The sequence below is a fragment of the Coloeus monedula genome (genome assembly GCF_965178545.1).
Source record: "Coloeus monedula genome assembly, chromosome: 3".
NCBI lineage: Eukaryota > Metazoa > Chordata > Aves > Passeriformes > Corvidae > Coloeus > Coloeus monedula.
Window position 1 is genome coordinate 30,058,964 of NC_138783.1, and position 20,218 is coordinate 30,079,181.

Consider the following 20,218-nt stretch of genomic DNA (forward strand, 5'->3'; position numbering starts at 1 on the left):
AAATATTAAGGATGGATACTTTATTGCTTTGAAGAATATGGTAATACAAGCATCCAGCAAACAGCACTTCAAAAACTGAGACCTATAGCCTAATAATTGACCCATGCTTGGCTATAAATATTTTCATTGTAGGAAACAAAAAGAGGTCGAAAGAGGCTGGAAATCCTTCTCAACAAGAGTGTTAAAGAGATCATTCTATAGGTTTGTGAAACTGTTCCTTTGATGCCTAAAATGGGTAATTGCCTGCAGTCTTCCTGTCTATTGATTTATTCCTGCACTCTAGCGACTCAATCCCAATGGAATAAGAGAACATATGAAAAATAAATTTATCGAACACACCAAGTCTACAAGCCATGGCAAGGTTGACTTGAACTAAAAAAAATCATGAAAATCTTCAAAGTTCTTTCAACCACCCATTTTTAGCACTTCACCCCCATTTCTCAAGTCTCTAGAGGGCTGTTTGATTTCCTATACTTATTTGTACTAGCTTCAGCACTATCATTTACCTGATTCTGTAGTTTCAGCTGTCGTAGTTTCATGCTTTCATCCTCAAAGATGCTGCAAAACCAAAATAGGCAAATTAATTAATTATTGCTATTAAACAGTTTGCATTACAAGAGCATAGGATATTCTCAGACAACAACTTCACCATCAAGACTTAAAAATGACTGTTAGACATTACTTCCATCTCACAAGAAGACCAAGACACAAGGTATTAAAAATAAAACATACTTCACATTCTGTCATAAATAAGACTGAACTCTAGTTTAGTCCCCTTACTAAACCATTCTGGAAAGATTTTGAAAGCACCAAAGGCTTCATTACTGGTAGATGGATTACAAACCTCTATTGAGGTGGGGCTAGGAGACAATTACACCTAAAGGCTTAAAGCAATTCAGATTGATTCAGTAAAGCCCCTGCTCCTTCATAGGATACCCGATTCTAAATTAACTCAGTTTTGTCCTGGAGTCAAACCTAAATCATTTTCTCTTCCTGCCAGACATTCTAGAACTACTGTTAATACCTGAGAGAATCTGTATTTACAACATCGGACATTAATTCCTAAAGGTAAAAAAATAATGATTTCCCTATTTCAGTATTTTATAGATAACCTTCATAAGAACTCTAATTTTTTGTTCTAAGTTGTGTTCCATATAGACTTCCCATTTCCTTTTGTATGATAATGAATTATTACATAAAATGCAATTTAGAGCAGTTAACCCCACAAAGGGGAAATGTTAATTGACTATTAAGCACATATTCTGATGACCACAGTTGTGCTCTTTCCTTCAACACAGCTTTGACAAAGACCTCTCCGGAAGTGAGAAAGCACCAGGAAGAAGATACTTAATGTGGGAAACAGACAAACATTATATATTTTATTAATAGCATGCAGAAAAGCAGGGCAAGCCACAATTTCAATTTAAACAGGAAATTCTCTGGTCTAGGTATCCATAAATGTCCAATGATGTGAGGTCATGAGCTGGCAGCCAGTGCTGAATATAACCCTAACAAGGAAAACCAGAGATGGAGAGAGACGGACAGAGGAGAGGTGGGGTTTCTGCAAAACACATGCCATGGAAATTGGATTACAGCACACAGAGCTAAGGAGAGAAGAAAAGCCTCAGAGTCCCCTTACCCCCTAGCAAACCCACATTTGACTCAACTTCAGGCAAGCAGATGACAGATCAGAGGTCCTTAAAGACAGACTACTCCAGAAAACACAGGCTCTGCTCTGGAAGGTTGAAATATGCAGAAAGAGTTCTGTATATACACATCATATATAACAACTTATGTACTCTAAAACTGACTAATTGTCCAGCTAGGAGTATTTTAAAGCAAGTTATGACTGCCATTGCTTTTTTATTCCACAGTTTCCTTATTTCTATACTTTCTTTTCCTAATGCATTTGAAGTGTCACATAACAGGTCTAAGACCCTGAAAAACATTGTTTTTAAAAACTGATGTTACTCCTCACACAGGCCTGTAATACACAGTGTCTTGGATTCAAAGGCAATGGAGGGCCTAGAAAAATTAGTGTCCTTCTTGAATAGAGGTGCAGAGCTTTTGTGCATCCCCAAAGCAACAGTTACAGTAATGCAGTCATCTTCACTTGAAAACAGCCACAACTTAAGACAGAAACAAGCAGAAGCACACCTACTACTACACATCTACTGAGTGCAGCACAATATACAACAGTTGTCACATGAAACTTCAGCATAAAAGGTGACATGCTTATTCTTTATAGCATAGGTGATGGAAAAGGCCATCTTTAACAAAGTTTGAAAAACAACTGAAAGTTCCACTTAAAATATTCATGACAAAAAAAAAAAAAAAAAAGAAAACAACAGGGAAGGGGAATATTCCTTTTCTTCTCATACACCTACTGGCTTAAGAAATTGATGACATTTGTTAACCGCAATCGAGAGTTTGTTATAAAGCAATCTACGTATCTGCAATGAACAGCAGATTTACAGACAAGTTCTGAGGGACACCATAAAGGTGTCCTGTGTAGATACAAGCTGCTGTCAGTGGTTTTGTTGCTTTTCCTAACAGAAAATGTATCCCCAAACAATTTGAGTCTCTTCTTCAGAAAATCAAAAGAAATAAACAATACCACTTTAGGAAATAAGTTTACAGGGTTTCCCTTCTACCTGGAAGATGACAAAGTACCAAAATGGTAGGACTCACATACATACCTTGTGGAAATCTTCAGTGAAAATTATTTACTTTGTATATTAAATTGCTTTCTACCCAGACTGAAATAAAGTTACACCATGTAACAGGAGCATAACACAGACTACACAGTGCTTCCACTCTGGCCACTTAAATGACACTCAAACAAAGATTCTAACAGGGCACAGAGCTTGATAAAGCAAAAAGACAACAAAGTGTTCTCTCTTACAATTTAAACACAGACAAAAATTGCCGAGTAGCAGGCAAAACAAAATGAAAGAAACCATCAATGCTTTCCATTTTAAAGTACAAGGATTCACACAAGCAGTATAATAAAAAACTAAAGTCATGAGCAATGTGGCACTATAAATAGTAGCTTAAGAACACCAATTTCACACTATTTTTATTTACTGCTCTTGCAACCTTTCTTCCAGCACTTCCTCATTATGAAAGTGTAACATAATAACCAGTCAGAAAAAAGCTTCCCACACTTCAAACCTTTTTCTACCCCCCACAGCAGGGCTGGCGTTATTACAAACTAACAGGAAAAGGCTACGCCAGAGTCCCTCCCACAGCTGACCACTAAGGAATGTAAGTGGCACGCTAATCCAGCTGCAGGCTTCAAACAGGAATCCTTCTTCAGCTAGACTGACAACACAGATCAGTGCTCTTTGGACATGCTCACACTAAACCATTGTGCTCTTTGCCTTGTTGTTCTGTTTGAAGGGTTTATATGCAATAAGAAGAATTAAATATCCATCAGGAACAGGAAAAAAGCAGAATTTCCACAGCTACACCACCACAGCTCAAAACAGGGAAAAAATCCCAACCACCAAACCAGTTGCCCATTTACCTTTGATAAATAAGAACTGAAAATTTTCAAGCAGTCTGTAACAATGTCCTCTCCCCAACCACTGCAGCACGAGACCCTGCCCACAGACCCCACTGCTACACTTGCCAGAATCCACCTACAATCCAACTGGAGCTGCATTACAGGTAACAGACACATGCCACAGAGAAAGGAAAAATTACCCAGAACCTAACATACAAGGAAAGACTACTGATAATCCAGGATACAGAATAAAAATGAGAGTTGGAAAGCAACTATTTAATAAAACATGGCAAATGGCAAGACGCAAAGGGGTTCACAGATTTGACACAGACCAACATAGAGCAAAAAGTTTTATTTTCAACTGGGGGCATCTCAAATTCCTACTGAAATCAGAATCAGCCTGGTTTTCCTTTCATAATCAGAAATTAAAGTGTTGTAACAGGGGCATGCAACGAATTTATTATAAATGTATTTGGTCTTTCCTAACCATTTTCAGAATAGTAAACAACCACAATGAAGACATAACTCACTAATTATTTAACAGATATTCATATATGCAATTGAAACTTCCTTTTTGTGTAGTTTATTTTCCTTTCTGTAAAAAAGGCACACTACATCTGTTGACAGTTCTTTCAGAATGGACATATTTTCCAATAACACTGAAATTTTGGCACTACAAACTGTGGATAGGCAGAGTTAACACTCTCATTGTTTTCATTGCAGCTTGTCTGTGTTCCTGAATACGCTGTACTTGAAAAAAAAAAACCAAACCAACCAAAATACTTACGTTCTAAGCACTTGGCAATAATTACCATTGAATCAGCCAAACACAAACTCACAGTATAATCCAACTCTGAGAATAATGAAAAACCCTGATATTAAAGCAGAACGTAGAAGAGCAATCCACCAGCCTGAAAATGTTCTTCCATTCTGCCCAAGGTCCACACAAGAGAAAGGACTGAAGAATTTGTTCAGCAGAAAGCTGAACAAATTGCCCAAGGACTGGAAAGTGCACCTCTTAGCAAGATTTCAATGCATTCTACAGTTTATTCAAGACAAAATCAATGCACTCCACTGTATTACATGGATTTGAGGGTACAAATGACATTGATGAGAGAGAAGACAATAAAATCCAGACATAAATAACTGAAGCTAAACAAATTCAGACTGCAAATAATTTTTTTATTTAACACTGTGACTAATTAACCATTAGGATAACTCATGGAGCTGTGGATTTTCAACAGCAAACAGCAGGTTTTAATCAAGCTTGAATATTATTTTATGTTAAAAGTTGTTGTAGACTAAGGCTACGGTTTACCTCCTATTTCAGGCATGGTTATCCCAGATAGGAGAGCTAAGCGTTCTTCTTTCAAGTTATTTCAACTAAATCCCCTTTATATACTGACTATTGAAGCTAAAAGGAGGCAAAAAAAGAAAAAAAAAGATTGTCTTTATCATGGACTAGTTTTGAAAGGAATTGACTGGCTGCAGTTGTGAACGAGAGGCAATAAGCAGAGAAAGGAAGAAAAGCCATAGGAAAGAGCAGCCTGTAGAAACAAAATGTTCTGCATGACTGAGAATTTACTGGAAAGACAGATTTGAAATACATTAAACAAAGGAAAACACCATGATAGTTTTCCCTGCATTCAACAAAATGTACATTCTTCATATTCCACTAAAGAAATGCTGTACTCAGTTTCTCCTCCTAAACAAACGACGTAGCAAAGCCTTGAAGATTTAGAACTTTCCCAGATAAGCCAAATCTATCTTGCAATTCAATTAGCTGAAGGTTTGGTAAAGAAAAAGTAAGGTTGGCTGCCTCTTTCAGGAGGAAGGTCAGACTAGCTGCCAGAAACAGACCCTACTCCAACCTTAAATGAAAATCTGACCCAAGAGAAGGAAAGATAGAACAGTTAAAAGCAAAACAAGCTAAGTATCTTTATAGCACATACCAGCACTCTATATGCACTCAAATCTTGGTGAGAAAAACTTAGGAAATTTTACCTGTTTGTGCACAGCTCTAGGGAAGGTATTAAAGTTCCAGATCGTCCATAGTTGGGCAGAGAGATTCAGGGAAAGTGTTCAGCAGAAACTTCCAGGTCATTTTAAAGTGAACTAGATCTTGAGTTTACTGTGCCTTGTTACAAACAAGCTTGATAATTTTGTATCAGTCTGACGAAGAAATCCTTTTAATAAACAGTCTTTTGATACTAGGGGGAATATGAACGTATATACTAATAATCAAGATCCTTACATTTTTAATTGTTTCCATTGCTCTACTTTTTTTAAAGGAGTTTCAAGGCACAATAACACCATTTTGGTCCACAAATTTTCCAAACTTTCCAATATCTTATGTTTCATTTCTCACTCTACAGAGGACTGCTTCCATTAAGAGTCTTACAAAGCTCATGTAATTCCTTTTTCCTTTGGAGGACAGTTTATTAATGTGGTAGCAGCAGTTATGCCTCTCAGCAATACTCCCAGAACTTAAAAATGAGGGAATGGGAAGAATGTGGCTTGTGGCCCACATCTTCATCCACTAGATTTTATTTTTAGCTGTAGAAGTGCAAGTAAAAGCAACTTCAGTAAGAAACGTGGAGTTAGCTGGTGTGAAAGTGTTTTCACTCTCAAGCCTCCAAAAAACTTTCTTGGGGATTATTCTCATCTGAACTACAGCTATGAAAGAAAACAGAAGCTGTAGAAAAGACATTAGTTGAAGGATTCTTATCTTTTAAAAGATATATTCCAAACAAAAATTGCAATACTGTCTCTGGAAACTGGTTGAGGAACAAAATTTATCTGTAATGCACCTTCCAGTCCACAAAAGGGCAGAGTCCTGACACAGCTATAATTGCACATTTTTGGGAAAATGCATAGCATACCATCCAAAAGAGTGAAGATTACCAAATTTTTCTGCCTTCCCCAAGGCAGAAGAGTGGGGGGTTTTGGCAAACACAGGATATTCTTTCCTTCATAATTCATTAGCAGTAAGTCTTCAAAAGTAAACTGATCTGCTGCAAGTCAGCCATAAAATGCCACACCTATTTCTAAGCAACACAGCTGAAGTTGCATCACCATTTTGTTAAATTATTTTCAAGCAGCTGATACTTCAGTAAGGGCAAGTTTTAGTGCATCTGCCTTTTTTACAGAAAGAATCCTCTCCCAGTGAAATCAGTTTGACCTTTGATCCCTCCCCACCCCAAGAAACACTAATGCCAATAGAATACTGTTTTGAGAAAGGGTTCACAAAATTTATTTGGGAAGTTTTTCACCTACTGAACATATTATGAGAACAACGAGATGGAAAGAGTGAACGCCTTGTTTCGGAAGCAATTCTGAATGAGTGAATAAAAGACTGTCTTGATTTGCTTTAGTATAGAAACTGTGTCCCACATAATACAGATTGAATAAGATTTATCTCAGAATATTTGAAAATAGGTATAAAATGAACCAATAAGAACAATAAACTCAACTGCCAGACCAGTGTGGATTGAGGGAGCATCTAGAGACAAGCATTGATATCTGTATGTCCTACTTCAATTCAAAATAAACCTGCATCCTCTAGGCACTACATATTCCTGCCTGTAACTTGTACCAACTACCTGAACAATTTACAACTTAAAGATCAATTTACAATTTTAAAAAGACCCTAAAGAAACAAAATGCAAGCTAATCCTTTAAAACTTCTGCTTCTACCTGCTGCTGGGCTTAAAAATGGAATTTTAATGTGAAATTATCAGATACTTTTCTTTACAGCCACATAGATCAGAAGCATATAAAAAATAACCCAAATCAAAACACCCACCATCTGCACTTCCCCACTCCTCCCCCCCAAAAATCCCTGAAAAGGTTGGTGCTCTGAAGAATATATGTATATTCTTTTTGTGTATCTATATGTATATGTTTCACCTGTATTGTGGCAAAACAGCTGCCCCAAAAACTTGTAGCAACAGGAATAATGTGCTGAAGAAAGGAATTCGAGGGGCACACGCTACAAACATTCTTTTGTTAAAAAACATTAACAGGTCACTAATTATTTTTGTTGGCTAAACCCACAAAAGCAGTGAATTTAATCCAAGCCTATCCTTGCAGCACTATATTTTCCATACTTGCATCAATTTTGGGGTGACTGTTCACATGCCAAACGTAACTAGGTAAACAGTGATGCAGTTTAGTACTGACTGACCACAGCCAAGTCAACGGAGAAGAGAGGATTTATCAGTGCAGGTGACACAAGTTTCTCTTTTCTTTACAGTACTTGTTCCAGGGATTTTGTAAGGTAAAATGGAACTGTGCAGGCAAGGTAAAATGACCACTCAAAGATCACACCTGTCTTCAGTTTCAAAATGGTATCTGTGGAAGCACAAAACCCCTGTATAAAATTATCATCTCAGAAGTGCAGTGGGACATACTCTGCACTATTACACACCCGCACAAACACACCCCCAATAAGGAAGAATTAATGTTCAGGTGGATTAAACAGGAACCTGCTAGTAAAGCGACAGCATATGGGAAACAAAAGGTCCCTAGGAGAAAAGCTGAATTATGGTTAAACAAAGAATAAAGCATATGCTGCTTGTTGAGATTCATTTTTCAGAAATTGATTCAGATTGTCTTGCTGGACAACAAGTTTACGATGAGCCAGCAATTCACCCTCTTAAGGCCAACAGCACCCTGGCCTGCATTAGGGACAGCACTGTCAGCAGGTTGAGGGAGGTGACACCACCCCTCTTCTGGTGAAGCCACACGAGGTACTGTGTCCAGTTCTGGGCTCCTGGGAGCAAGAAAGATAGGGACATACTGTAGCAAAACCATCAAAGGCCCACAAAGGCGATTAAGGGACCAGAGTATCTTGTACATGAGGTGAGGCTGAGAGAACTGGGCCTGGAGAAGTGAAGACTCAGGAGGTAACTTATCCATGTGTATAAATACCTGATGGAAGGGTGTAAAGCAAATAAAGCCAGCAGTACTTACTGACAGGGCAAGAGGTGATGGACACAAACATGAAATTCTACCCAGCATCAAGAAAAAGTTTTCCTGACAAAGTAGTCAAACACTGGAACAGGTTGCTCAGGAAGATTGTAGAGTCTCCATCTTTGGAGATATTCAAAACACAACTAGACATCATTCTGTGCAACCTGCTCCAGCCAACCCTGCTTAAGCAGTGGGGTTGCTCCAGATCATCTCAAGAAGCCCCTTCCAGCATCTGTGATTGTGTCTGGTTGGGTTCTAGAGATCACAAGTTTAGATCTCGAGTCTGAGAGCACAACTAGATGACAATAAAGAATACAGACTGTTACAAGAAACTGCAACAGGAATAAAAGCATGATGAAAAGGTTACATACTGAGCTCAGAACTATTTTGACTACTGTATTGCTTAACGTTTTACACACCATTCAAAAAGTAACTTAACAAGTACCAAAGATTAGCTCCTTTTACTTGGAACAAGGGAACAGAAAGTTGGAATGTGGAAGATAAATCAGCACTCTCTGAACAGAAGCTAGTATGACTTCTACTCGGACCATAAAGAAGAGTGCAAACAAAAGCCTGCGTCATTCTCTGCTACACTACACTGGGAGAACAGAAAGGAGATTCTTGTTTTCCTTAGCCAGAAGTCTCAAATAGATTCATTTCTGCAAACCTAAAGCAAAAGGAGTATTCTTCTCCTGAAAGGAAGGCCAAGAGAAGGCAGAAATCCACACAAGCCATTAACCATCAAAGCCATCGATGCTGGGAGGGTGGCACAGAGGATCACAACCATAAGAATACACACATAAGTTTATCTTTAAGTGTGTAGCCAAACAGGGGGTTTCAACTGGGTTTTTACTATAATTCTTTCAAGAAAAGGCAGACAAGGAACCCTCTGTCAGGCATATTCCTTCAAGAGTTCACAGCTGGTGACTCCATGACTCAGGACTTTTCAGCTCCTAATCACCACTACAACTGCAGAGCAGTGTGCTTCAGGCTTTTTCAGGTGAACCTAATGAAACCTAGGTTTCTGCTACGGAAAAGAAAGAGAAATTTATTCCACAAGCAGAACCTCCCCTTTTTATTTAATGTTCTTTCAAACACCTCTGCCCAATAAAAGACGAAAGCAAGATCCCCAGGGGGTTGGAATTCTGTCTCCTGCGATCTTCTGTTTGTGAATTACTAAACCTTGCCTGTCACTTTTGTTGATGTTGTACCCCATTACAACATGAAACCAGTGAAGTGTAGAGCAGCCACTACTCTCTCCTAGCAACAAAGTCAGCAGTTAAATAGAACATGCTACGCTTAACCCAGACCAGGTAACAAAACTCAAAGTTCCCTGAAAACCAGTGCAACACACTTATAAATTACACACATATGAATTACTCATCTTATAGTATTTCAAAGTAAAAATAGGGAAAGGAACATGAAATTTTCTGAACTGACACACTAGAACTGATTGTGGACCTTTATTCCCAGTCCAGTTTTTTAATTTCAGAAAAGTTGAAAGGGAAAGCCATTAAAGAGAAACAGCAAAATGTCATTTTGATCTCAAGCTAGGTGACTCGGCAAGTTATCACCGCTAGATTTTAGTTCTTGTTCTTTTTTTGCTTCAGATACCACATGAGAATGCAAAGTCAGAAAAGAACATAGAAGCACCCAGACTCCTATAGCAAGAACACAGGCAGTTAAGAGTTCGAACATCCCACAGAATATGTTTTAAAGAGCACTAAGAGCTGGCATAAATGTTCTTGCAGTAGTCTAAGGCAACATCTCCAGGCATTATCAGCAAATCCAGTTAGAAGATAATTCATCCCACGACCCCAATTGCAACACAGTTTTATTTTGGAGATCACTCAGCTGTGCCTCAGTGACAAAACAAGTCTGGAGCTATCCCAATGCAAGGCTGGTTGCAGGAAGTTTTCACACATACAAAGCCATAATTATGTTAAGTCAGCGCATTTGTCCCTCCTACAAAAGCCACACCAACAGTGATTTAAAAAAAAAAAAAAAAGCAGAAGAGAAAAATAATGTCTCTCTATAAAAAAATGGGTCCCCATTAACCTAAATTCTAGGTGATCAGAGATGGGAAAAGAATTTACTAGAAACTAAAGAGATAATTCAAACAAGGTTCAACTATAAGATACCTCTTTGCAATTGCTGTTACCAAGTGAATCTCAAATTGTATCTGAAAATTTTAGTCACACATTGTTGCCTTTTCTCATGCCACTGCTGTCTACATCACAGGAAGTGAGGTGACTCCTTCATTCACATTAACAGCAGCAGCATCAAATTGCAAAAGGTTTTCTTTTCACTTGAATCTGTATTCCGAGGAGTACGTATCAACGACACTTATAAAATATTTACAGGTTTATCTCACTTCAGACAGATTTCTTCATTATAATGTTTAGAGTTGAAAGGGGTGAAGCAAACAGGATATTAAGCCAATTCTCTTTTATCTAAGGATAAGATTTGCAGAATTTTAAGTCCTGGAATTTAACAAATGTTTGTAATTTTAAGACAGTCACTGGCAGCTAAATAAAAGTAACCAAGGACTAACAGAGATGCTGAGAGGCTTTCAAAAGGAATTTTAAACTTCTGTCTTCTCTGGTTTACAAGTATAGCTAAAATAATTAGCAAAATATTTTGTCTTTTTTCTCCTCAGAATCATAATTATGGTGCATCTATACAAAACACTCAAGCCCAACAGGCACAGGAGATTCCTGACAACCTCAACTACACTTAGGTTTTTAAAATGTGGAAAGGGCTTTTGGCTGGACAACAATAATACTTTTGAAACTAGTTTTCAACTTTTCTTAATCCATGGGCTCTTAATATTTTGAAAATTGAGCTTATTGGCAACAGGCTGTTTTTCTTCATTAACTTCTGGAGACACTGAGGAAGCATCACAGAGTTCCTGAGTTCACAAACTGAAAGCCACTAACTGATACATCCCAAGGAAGCACCAAAATGATGGCAGGACTGCCATACTTGACTGAGATCTACAGAGACTACAAAACTGGATGTCAAGATTTTCACCTCCTGAAAATTATGTTCTTTTTACATGACATCTGCAAGTCAGCAGCTGAAGCACATTTGGAATGCAGCATGTGGGAAGCTTTAAGTATGCCTGTATCCTGTGTGATTAGTGTGCAAAAGCGCAAAGTCCATTGGTCTCCAAGATTCTAAAATACATACTCTACCATAAGAAACAAATTTCCTCCAGACTATTTTAAAAGCTTACAATAATTTAGAATTACTTTTGTCTGAATGTTTCTACTGTATTCAACATTCATAATTTCATGCTAAGTCTCCAAATAAGAGAGAAGGTATAGCACTTACCAAAACAACAAAATAGCACTATCAAGCTCACAGTTTTCTAAAACATTAAGACAGTTATGCCATGTCTACCTGAAAGTCAAACTTTAAAATGAAGTTGAGCAATTTCAGTTGCAGCCACCTCCAATGGAAGAAACTCTAATACAACACCGTATTTGCAAGACTCAGCCTGTAGATGGCCTAAATCCAAGACCTCTGCTGTCTATCCATCATCATGTATCGCACAGCACACTTACAAAACAATATGCATTAATTTTTGACTGGTAATATTCACCTCTGTCCATCAGAAATAAAATACTTTCAATATCTTTACGTGTGTTTTTCACGTTGCTCAATAGCAAAGGTATTCCAGCCCTGGGGGAAGAAAATGGTAAAAAAAAAAAAAATGCTGCCAACCAGTTCTCAGGTACAGCTTTGTTAAGCTTTACCCGTAGTATCTTCATTGCCATGAAGTGCCAGTTATTATGTATCACATTTACCTTTCCTATAAAATCCACTGTTTGGACAACTGACAATTATTTCACCAAACAAGAGTTCTAGTAACCAGATTAGTGACTTCTGGATAATTTTACTATTTTCATCTCAGAAAAAGAAGAACCTTCTTAAGAATACAGACATTTGGCTTTCTCAAATGTATTACAGTGCTGATGAATACTCCAAGTTCAGAGTCAGACTCCTAAAAATAACAAGCCTTACAGATCTATTTTAAAACAATGTACTTTTCTTTAGGCTCATGTATTCCAGTTTTCTTACTTTAACCATTGGGACTAAGAAATCTAAAGAAATGGATGTTTCTTTAATAAACTGGGATGAGAGGGAAGCTGCTATCACATGAACTGCCATGATTGATAGCCTGTTTCTGTGGGGCACCCATAAAAGTACACAAGACAAGTTTCTTAGCAGAAAGAAATTATGCCAGTAGAATTGTTATCAGAAAAGCAGCATTATTTCCTGTACTGTCAACTCTGTCAAACTTAAACGTCTACTGTGCAGGGAAATTTACATGTATCTGGACATAATTTCCTTAAAAATTGTTTCCAGAACTGCTAGACAACCCAAGGTCTTTCAAGTCTGAATAAAGAAGTAATCTAATGTTCCAAAGCATACTGGGTGGATCCAAGCAATTACAGGACTCTTTCTAACTGCATTGATGCTTTACATCCTCAAATTACCAAATGTAATAACGTATGTAATAAATAAATACTGTTTCCCTTCTACACTGTGTTCATTATAATTCAAGTTTAGGTTCTCTCTTTACTCGCTTTACTTCTCCCTATCCAAACATCAGAGGCACAAAAGATAGGTTTTCCTGAGTTTTTTTGCAATCACGCTAATTCTGCCAAACCCTGTTTTCTCTGCTTGCCTGTATACTCACATTTAATTTTAAATAATTTCTATTTTGAGCTACTTAAGTGCCACCAGCATAAAGTCTTTCCAAAACCTCTTCTCCATAGTTCACAGCTGTTTTCCCTATTATATCAGTTGAGTTCACTTAGGTTATTCCTCCTTTTTTCTTGCAAAGGCACACCGAGAGCGGTGTAGATATACACCCAGAGAGCTTCATTAGGAGGAGCAGAGAGGCTGAATTACACCGCGAAAACGCTTCACAGCAGCGCCTAGAAATCAAGAGTGGACCGAGACACCACAAAACCGGTTTAATCTACAAGTATTTAGATGATGCACGCCAACGCTGAGGAGTGAAGCACATAAAACACACCCGCGCATAAAAGCGCAGCACGGCTGTCGCCCGCCTGCGGGACGCGGGTGTTACCGAGGCAGCGCCGACCCGCGTGGCGGCTGCCGTGCGGCTCCGCCCGCCCGGGCCCCGCTGCGGCCGCTCATCCCAGCATCGGGCGCTGCTACAACGCGAGGCAGCCCCTGCCCAGGCCGTTTTGTTCCCGCGGACGCCGCCGCCGCCCCGAGCCCCCCTCACCTGTGGGCGGCGGGACAGCCCGGTCCCCCCGCTCCGTCCATCGCGGCCCCGCCGTTGCTATGGGCCCCCGCCTGCCGCTGCCCTTAGCAACGGCGCGCGGCACTGAGGCGCGCCGCCATTGGCCGGGGTCGCGAGCACGCCGCCCGCCGATTGGCCGCGGCGCCGCGCACGCGCACCGGAACACAACGGCCGCCCGCCGTCCCTCCCCAGGGGAGCCGCCCGCCGGGAGCGGGGAACGGGCCTGGCGAGAACCACGTGGGGCACAAAGCCCTTTCCATAGACACTTCCCCAGGGAGCACCGCCACAAATGACCCCCCCCCCCGCCGCCAAGACCCTCCCCCGCGCCCGCCCCGGGGTTTCACGGAGGCTCTGCCGGGCGCAGTAGCGGGCCTAGCTAAAATCACGTCCCCTGTTCAGCCCCCGAAGCGACATCGTCTGTTCGGGCGTGTCCTTGCACGCAGCAGAGCGGCTGCTCCCGCCAGGTCAGGCATGGGCCTGTCTCCTCGAGAGCTCGATGTTTGCTTTCACCAGAATATCAGCAGCGCTCAGTTTCCCTTGCTCCCGCAGGTACTTCATTATGTGAGGCCGCCGTCTCCAGGTGACCTTTATTCCATACTCGTGCTCGGGAGTATCAGTGACCAGTACTGCTGCCGACTCCCGACTCCCACAGGGCTCAATACCAAACGCCAGCTCTTTTTCTGGATGCCAGGCGTGACTACTTTGTGACAGAGTGTTGCTGCATCTCCCATTCCTTGGGGAAGGAGCCTGTGCAGCCTCTGCATCTGGTGGACTTAGGACTTCTTGCTCCACAGGCTGGGGAGCAGGCTCTCCACAGTTACCTGGACTCTTCACCTCGATGCTGGCATTTGCTGCTGTCCTTTTCTTAGGCTGGTTTTGAGAGCATTGTGCATTCTTTCTCAGGCGATTTGGATCATCCAACTGAGGTACTGCACGTCCTGATGGATTCTCAAAAGTTAAAGGAGGAAATCTGCAGGCTACAGCTCCTCGACAAGCTCCTCCTGCATGAAATGAACTGTGGTTGGCATCATGATTATAGGGCTTGTGAGGACCACGATGCTTCTTCTGGCATGCTTTCAGCACCACTGACTTAGTTGTGTCAAATTGTGGGCACACCTGAAGGGAAAGACATAATAATAAGATAAAAACCCAACCCTTTCCTCCAGACAAGTAATGCCTACCTGATTCTACTTCCCCACCATTTTTCACTGTGTTCATTGGGTAATCTGTTGTGCAGCAAAGCAAATGAGTCACTAACAAAGTTATCTACTATGCAAGAGATACCTCTGAGCTTCAACATCGTGTTCTGCCACTCTTTTCTGGAAAGTCGTTGGGGTGCAAGTGAGCTATTCTCTAGCAACTCATAAAGAACTCAAGATTTGGGTTTTAAAGGAAATCTAAGTGGTGTCTACTCCTGGAACCCCTGCAGATTTAAGAAAGTTCAGAATGGATCCTTCTTCTTTCTGTGTCTTAGCATAATTCAAATAGATTCAATGAACTAAATCCTCAGCCTCCCTAAAGAAGTAGAGGCTGAACTGAGAGAGCAGCATGAAATGATTAAAGAATGTCCACTTAGTTCAATCCCCTTAGATTATGTTAATATGGTGTTCAAAATCTTCCCCCAAAACAGCTTTGTTTCAAAACATAGTTAATTTCTGCATTCTGGAGTAACAGATCACCCAAAACACACTTCTACAATCAACTTTCTGTAATAGAGATGGTCCAAGCTCAACAGTCTGTATTTCTTTGAATGATTCTGGACTCTTACTCAAACCCTGGAAATCCTTTTATTACAATGTTCTTTGTCTTCCTGGTTATCAACAATAGAGTCAGACTCCATTTCAGATTCCAATCTGCTTTTCCCAAGAGCAGACCAAACTCAGTTCTTGCTTCGGTAACTACAGATCTCCTTCAGCATTCCTAAGTTACTACCTAGGTCCTCAAAAAACTGAGTACGATTTAACTAAGGATGGCGATTGGCTGCTGTCAGCTGAACTGTTTGAATGCAAAGCCTTTGTGCAGGAAAAGAGAAGGGATTCTGTAATAACTGTATCCTGGCACATACCTAACATACTCCCTGGTTTTAAGGATATGGCTTCCTGGCTTCAGAGAACATGTAGGGTAGGTTTTACCTATGTGGGAACCTAGCAGTGGAAAAGGTGTGAAGAGGTTAGATAATGCCAAAAAGAGAGGAGCAGAAAATCAGTTTCCACTGAAGGAAGTTGACAGACACTCTGCAGAGAATGCCTCCAGAAGTTACAAACCTACCACAGTTTCCAAATTGAAAAATATCTAACAGTTTCAGTGCTGGTAGCTTCAAACAAATTTTAGAATCATTGTATTTTTGGAATCAAAGAGCTACCAGTGTGGATGTTTCCACCTCTTCCAAGCAAAAAGAATGCTTATTCACAGCAGTTATTTTACTTAGTGATTAAGAAACCATAGAGCGAACTGCCTCAAGCATGTGGGAAAAAAAAAAAAAAAAAAAAAGAGGAAAAAATTGAAGATGTTCTACTTCAAGATTAAGACATCACAAAAATACCTCCAGGTCAACAGGAACAAAGGAATGTTTCATGCAGGTTTGAAACCACACTTCCTGAGCTTGCTTTGTGAAGAGCAGAGTCAAGCAGCAATAATGTTTAAACAGAGCTCCTCTAGGTGATGACTGCTGTTGTATAGGAACAGTCTGTCTTTGCTGCAGCTGTTTGCTTTAAAAAAATAAATCTTTACATTACACAACATAAGGAGGATTTTAGGACACTGCAAACAGAAAAGGATCCCATCAGAAGATTGGTATGGAGAGAAACTATTCAAAACACAGAGAATGGAAAAGAGGGCAGGTTAGAACAAATAATTCTGAAATGAAAACCTATGTTCTCTAAATTTAGCAGTGTCAGACTTAAACAATGCACCCAGTACTTTAACATGTAACATTTAGAGTTCAGCAGTTATTTCAAACAGCAAGCCAATAAGAAAAATCTCCCCCAATGTTTATTACGTGCAGGGTTTTTAGTTGCCAAGGAAAACAGTGATTTCCTGATGGGAATTATTTTTCTAGAAGACAAACAGTCATCTACCAGTACAGACTGCCCACAGTTCATGTCTTCAAATAACCAAGACCTTAGTACTTGTTCTTAGAATGTGAAGCAACTCAAGCACTTATTTATGCTTTAGGCTGATACAGGGAATTCAGGTCTGCGCTACTGATTTTCCATATCCAGAACAGGTAACTTTCTGTTAGGACGTTCAGGAGAAACTTGAAACCTCTTGCTGTGAGATGCTGGAGAAAAGATAATTTATACCAACCCAGGCAGCAGAGGTGTTCTGGTCCACAGGTTTTGTAGGCACACGTCTGGGATTCTCGGCTGAATGCAGTGGAGTTTCATAACAATGGATGGGTCCTGCCCGTGGCCTCTCAAGGAAAACAAGCTCTGCCTTCCTGGCCTTGTAGGTACACTTCTTCTTCGGAGGCATCAAAAGGTGTGGTAAAACTACTTAGAAACCTCATGATGCTTGTTGGAGCCAATTGAAGAAAGAAGGAAGCACCCCGAGGAGATGCTAAAGTGCTCTCGAATCTGTAGAAAGCAAACAAATGGATTTGAAGACAGACTTGTTTGGAAATCTCAGATCTAGCCTTTAACAAAGGCAAAACATTTATGCAACAGCACACTGTACACATCTCAAGGCAGATTTTTTCCCAACAGTAGTTCTTGAACCTTTTGTCAATTTTCAGGTAGATTTAGAAATGCACTGCAGGAATGGGAGCAGCTGACTTCCTGATCCAGCTATATCAAGTCAGCTATCAAAAGAAAAAAAAAAACCAAAAAAGCTTATTTTCTTTTTTTTAATTCAATGTGGTTTGTAATGCCAAGAAGATACTATCGGGCCAATATAATCAGAACTCTTTCCCTTTCTAGTTGCTAACTACTTATACTTTTTAACTTCAAGAAATTTTGTTTTTTTCTTTGTTACAGAACAGAGTTGACATCTCCCTCCTGTATTCTACAGATCTTGCATGATTTGTTTGTTTGACCTAATGAATACGTTTGAATTGAAGTAACATTGTATTTAATTTTCCATTGGAAAACAGATCACAGAATCAATTAGGTTGGAAAAGACCCCTGAGATCAAGTCCAACCTATGGCAGAACACCACCATGGCAGCTAGACCATGGCATGAAGTGCTGCATCCAGTCTTTCCTTAAACACCTTCAGGGACAGTGACTCCACCTCCCTGGGCAGCCCATTCCAATGTCTGTCTTCCCGTGAAGAAATTCCTCCTAATGCCCAACCTAAACCTCCCCTGGTGCAGCTTAAGATGATGTCCCTTTGTTCCATCACTAGGTGCCTGAGAGAAGAGACCAACCCCCACCTCCCTACAACCTCCTTTCAGGCAATTGTAGAGAGCAATAAGGTCTCCCTTGAGCCTCCTTTTCTCCAGGCTGAACACCCCCAGCTCCCTCAGCTGCTCCTCTTAGGACTTGTGCTCCAGACCAGCTCTGTTGTCCTTCTCTGGATCCACTCCAGCACCTCAATGTCCTTTCTTAAGTGAAGGGCCCGGAACTGGACACAGCACTCAAGTGTCTCACCAGTGCTGAGTACAGAGGAACGATCACTGCCCTGGTCCTGCTGGCCACACTATTGCTGATACAGGCCAAGATGGTACTGGCCTTCTTGGCCACCTGGGCACAACTAGCCCAATTCACCCAACCTGACTTATCACAGATTAGCACAGACAAGGAAATTTGAGAACATTTTATGAGAAACGTGTGAGACTGCAACAGCCTTACTGCTTACCTAAGTCGCAGCGTGTTCAGTCCCTCCTAGTCCGGTGCAGCCGTGACACACACGTTAAACGGTAAAACTCCGTAGCTCTTCACCAGGAGTCAGCGCAATGCCGGCGGCCCGGGCGCACGGCAGGGCTCCCAGCCACGGGCGGCATGCCTGAAGGACGCTCCCGGCAGTGCCGCAGCTGGGCGGGAGCGGCTCTCCCGGGACGGGGACGGAGCGGGCGGGACAACGCGACCCCAGCAGCGGCCCCGGCTCCGTCCCGTCCGCGCATCCGTATCCCCCGCGGCCGCCGCCGATTGGCCCGGCCCGCCTCGGCCCCGCCCCCCGCGCGCCGACTGCCCCGGCCCGTTGGCCCCGCCCCCGCGCACCGATTGGCCCGGCCCGTTGGCCCCGCCCCGCCGCCGCTCACTGGCGCAGGCCGGCACGTGATCAGGCCAGCGCTGCGCCGGGCGCCAAATTCAAACCGGGGCCGCTCCCGGAGCGCCGGGCCCGCTGCGCTCCATCGGCCCTGCCCGGCCGGGCAGCTGGTGAGTCGCGACCTGCGCCCATCCCGCTCCTCCAGGGTCTCCCCACATGGGTCGGCACCCCTCGGAGGGCCTCGCTAGGGGCATCGGGCGGCCGGGAGAGGGAAGCGCCTAGGCCCAGCCCGGCCCGGGGCACGGGGCCCCGCGGGAGCAGGTGAACTTGCTGGTGAGCGCGGCAGCGGAGCGGCTGCAGTGGGTGAAGAAGGAGCTGGGAGCCCTTTGGCGCTGCCCTCCTTGTCCCCTCGGGGCCGCGCGTACACAGCGGTGCCCCCGGGCCTGTACGGGTGGTAGCAGCTCGAGGCGTCCTTGGGAAGTGACGCGCTCCTGCAGGGAACGCAGCCTTTTGGAGGCTGGCTGAGGATTCCTCTTTTGCCGCTGTCTTACCGGGACCTCTCTTTGAGGGGGTGGAGCAGAGCGCAAAGGGCCATGCGTGTGCCGGGTGCCAGAACCCGCGTGGAATGATCGCAGGGCTGTCTGCTCCCGGTACATAGGACATCGGCTCAGCTTGCTATCTGCTGGACACTGCTTTGTATCAATATAGGGGATTCTTACTGAAAATTTTCTTGTTTGCTTGCTGACCCCGTCAAATCTAGCAATGCAAAAGGCCTCTTTTTTTGGTATTTTTTTCTATTCTGCTTGCCATCTCTAATGATAAACAGTAAGTACAATTTACATATTGTTCTGGTATAGTTTGTTGAAAGACACAGGCTCCACCGAATTCCTGATGGCATTATTAGCAGTATTCTCGCAGCATCTTACCCTGCAAACAGTATCTCTGAATTTTATTTCCTCTGCTTCCAACTTTATAGTCTCAATCACCTGTTGTCCAAAAGTTTGGCATTTAATTGTATGCTGCCCGATGATGAATTTACCTGGTTCTTGACAAACCTGCCGAAGGAATGAGCAGCACATTTACTTTATGTCTGTTTTAAAGCACCTTATTTCTGCTGCATTTATTGTGTGCCTTTGTAGTGTGCAGGATAATACCTGCTTCCCAGATCTTAAACCACCTGCAAATTCCCTTTTCATGCAGGTTGTGTAATCTGCTGTTTACAGCAATCAGCACTGCTATTTCTATGTTCTACCTTCCCTCCCCTCCAGCTTGCTGGCTGATGCTGGTCACAAGTCACATTATAGC

At 42.0% G+C, this 20,218-nt stretch overlaps 2 protein-coding genes across 2 annotated transcripts in view; both read right to left on the bottom strand.

The window, feature by feature from the left end:
* TULP3 (TUB like protein 3) overlaps positions 1-13,789 on the bottom strand; it is a gene marked incomplete at its 5' end in the record, with an annotated part of 30,417 nt that extends 16,628 nt beyond the window's left edge. The window contains 2 exons of the mRNA XM_082279476.1: positions 507-558; positions 13,749-13,789. Of these exons, the coding sequence (XP_082135602.1) occupies positions 507-558; positions 13,749-13,789 (93 nt within the window). The remainder of the gene's footprint in view (positions 1-506; positions 559-13,748) is intronic.
* A 442-nt stretch (positions 13,790-14,231) lies between these two features.
* On the bottom strand, positions 14,232-17,240 carry RHNO1 (RAD9-HUS1-RAD1 interacting nuclear orphan 1; the record flags this gene model as incomplete). The annotated part of the gene is made up of 2 exons (XM_082277786.1): positions 14,232-14,882; positions 17,073-17,240. 2 exons carry the CDS (start codon positions 17,238-17,240, stop codon positions 14,232-14,234), a joined length of 819 nt encoding a protein of 272 aa, XP_082133912.1.
* Positions 17,241-20,218: the final 2,978 nt, after the last annotated feature.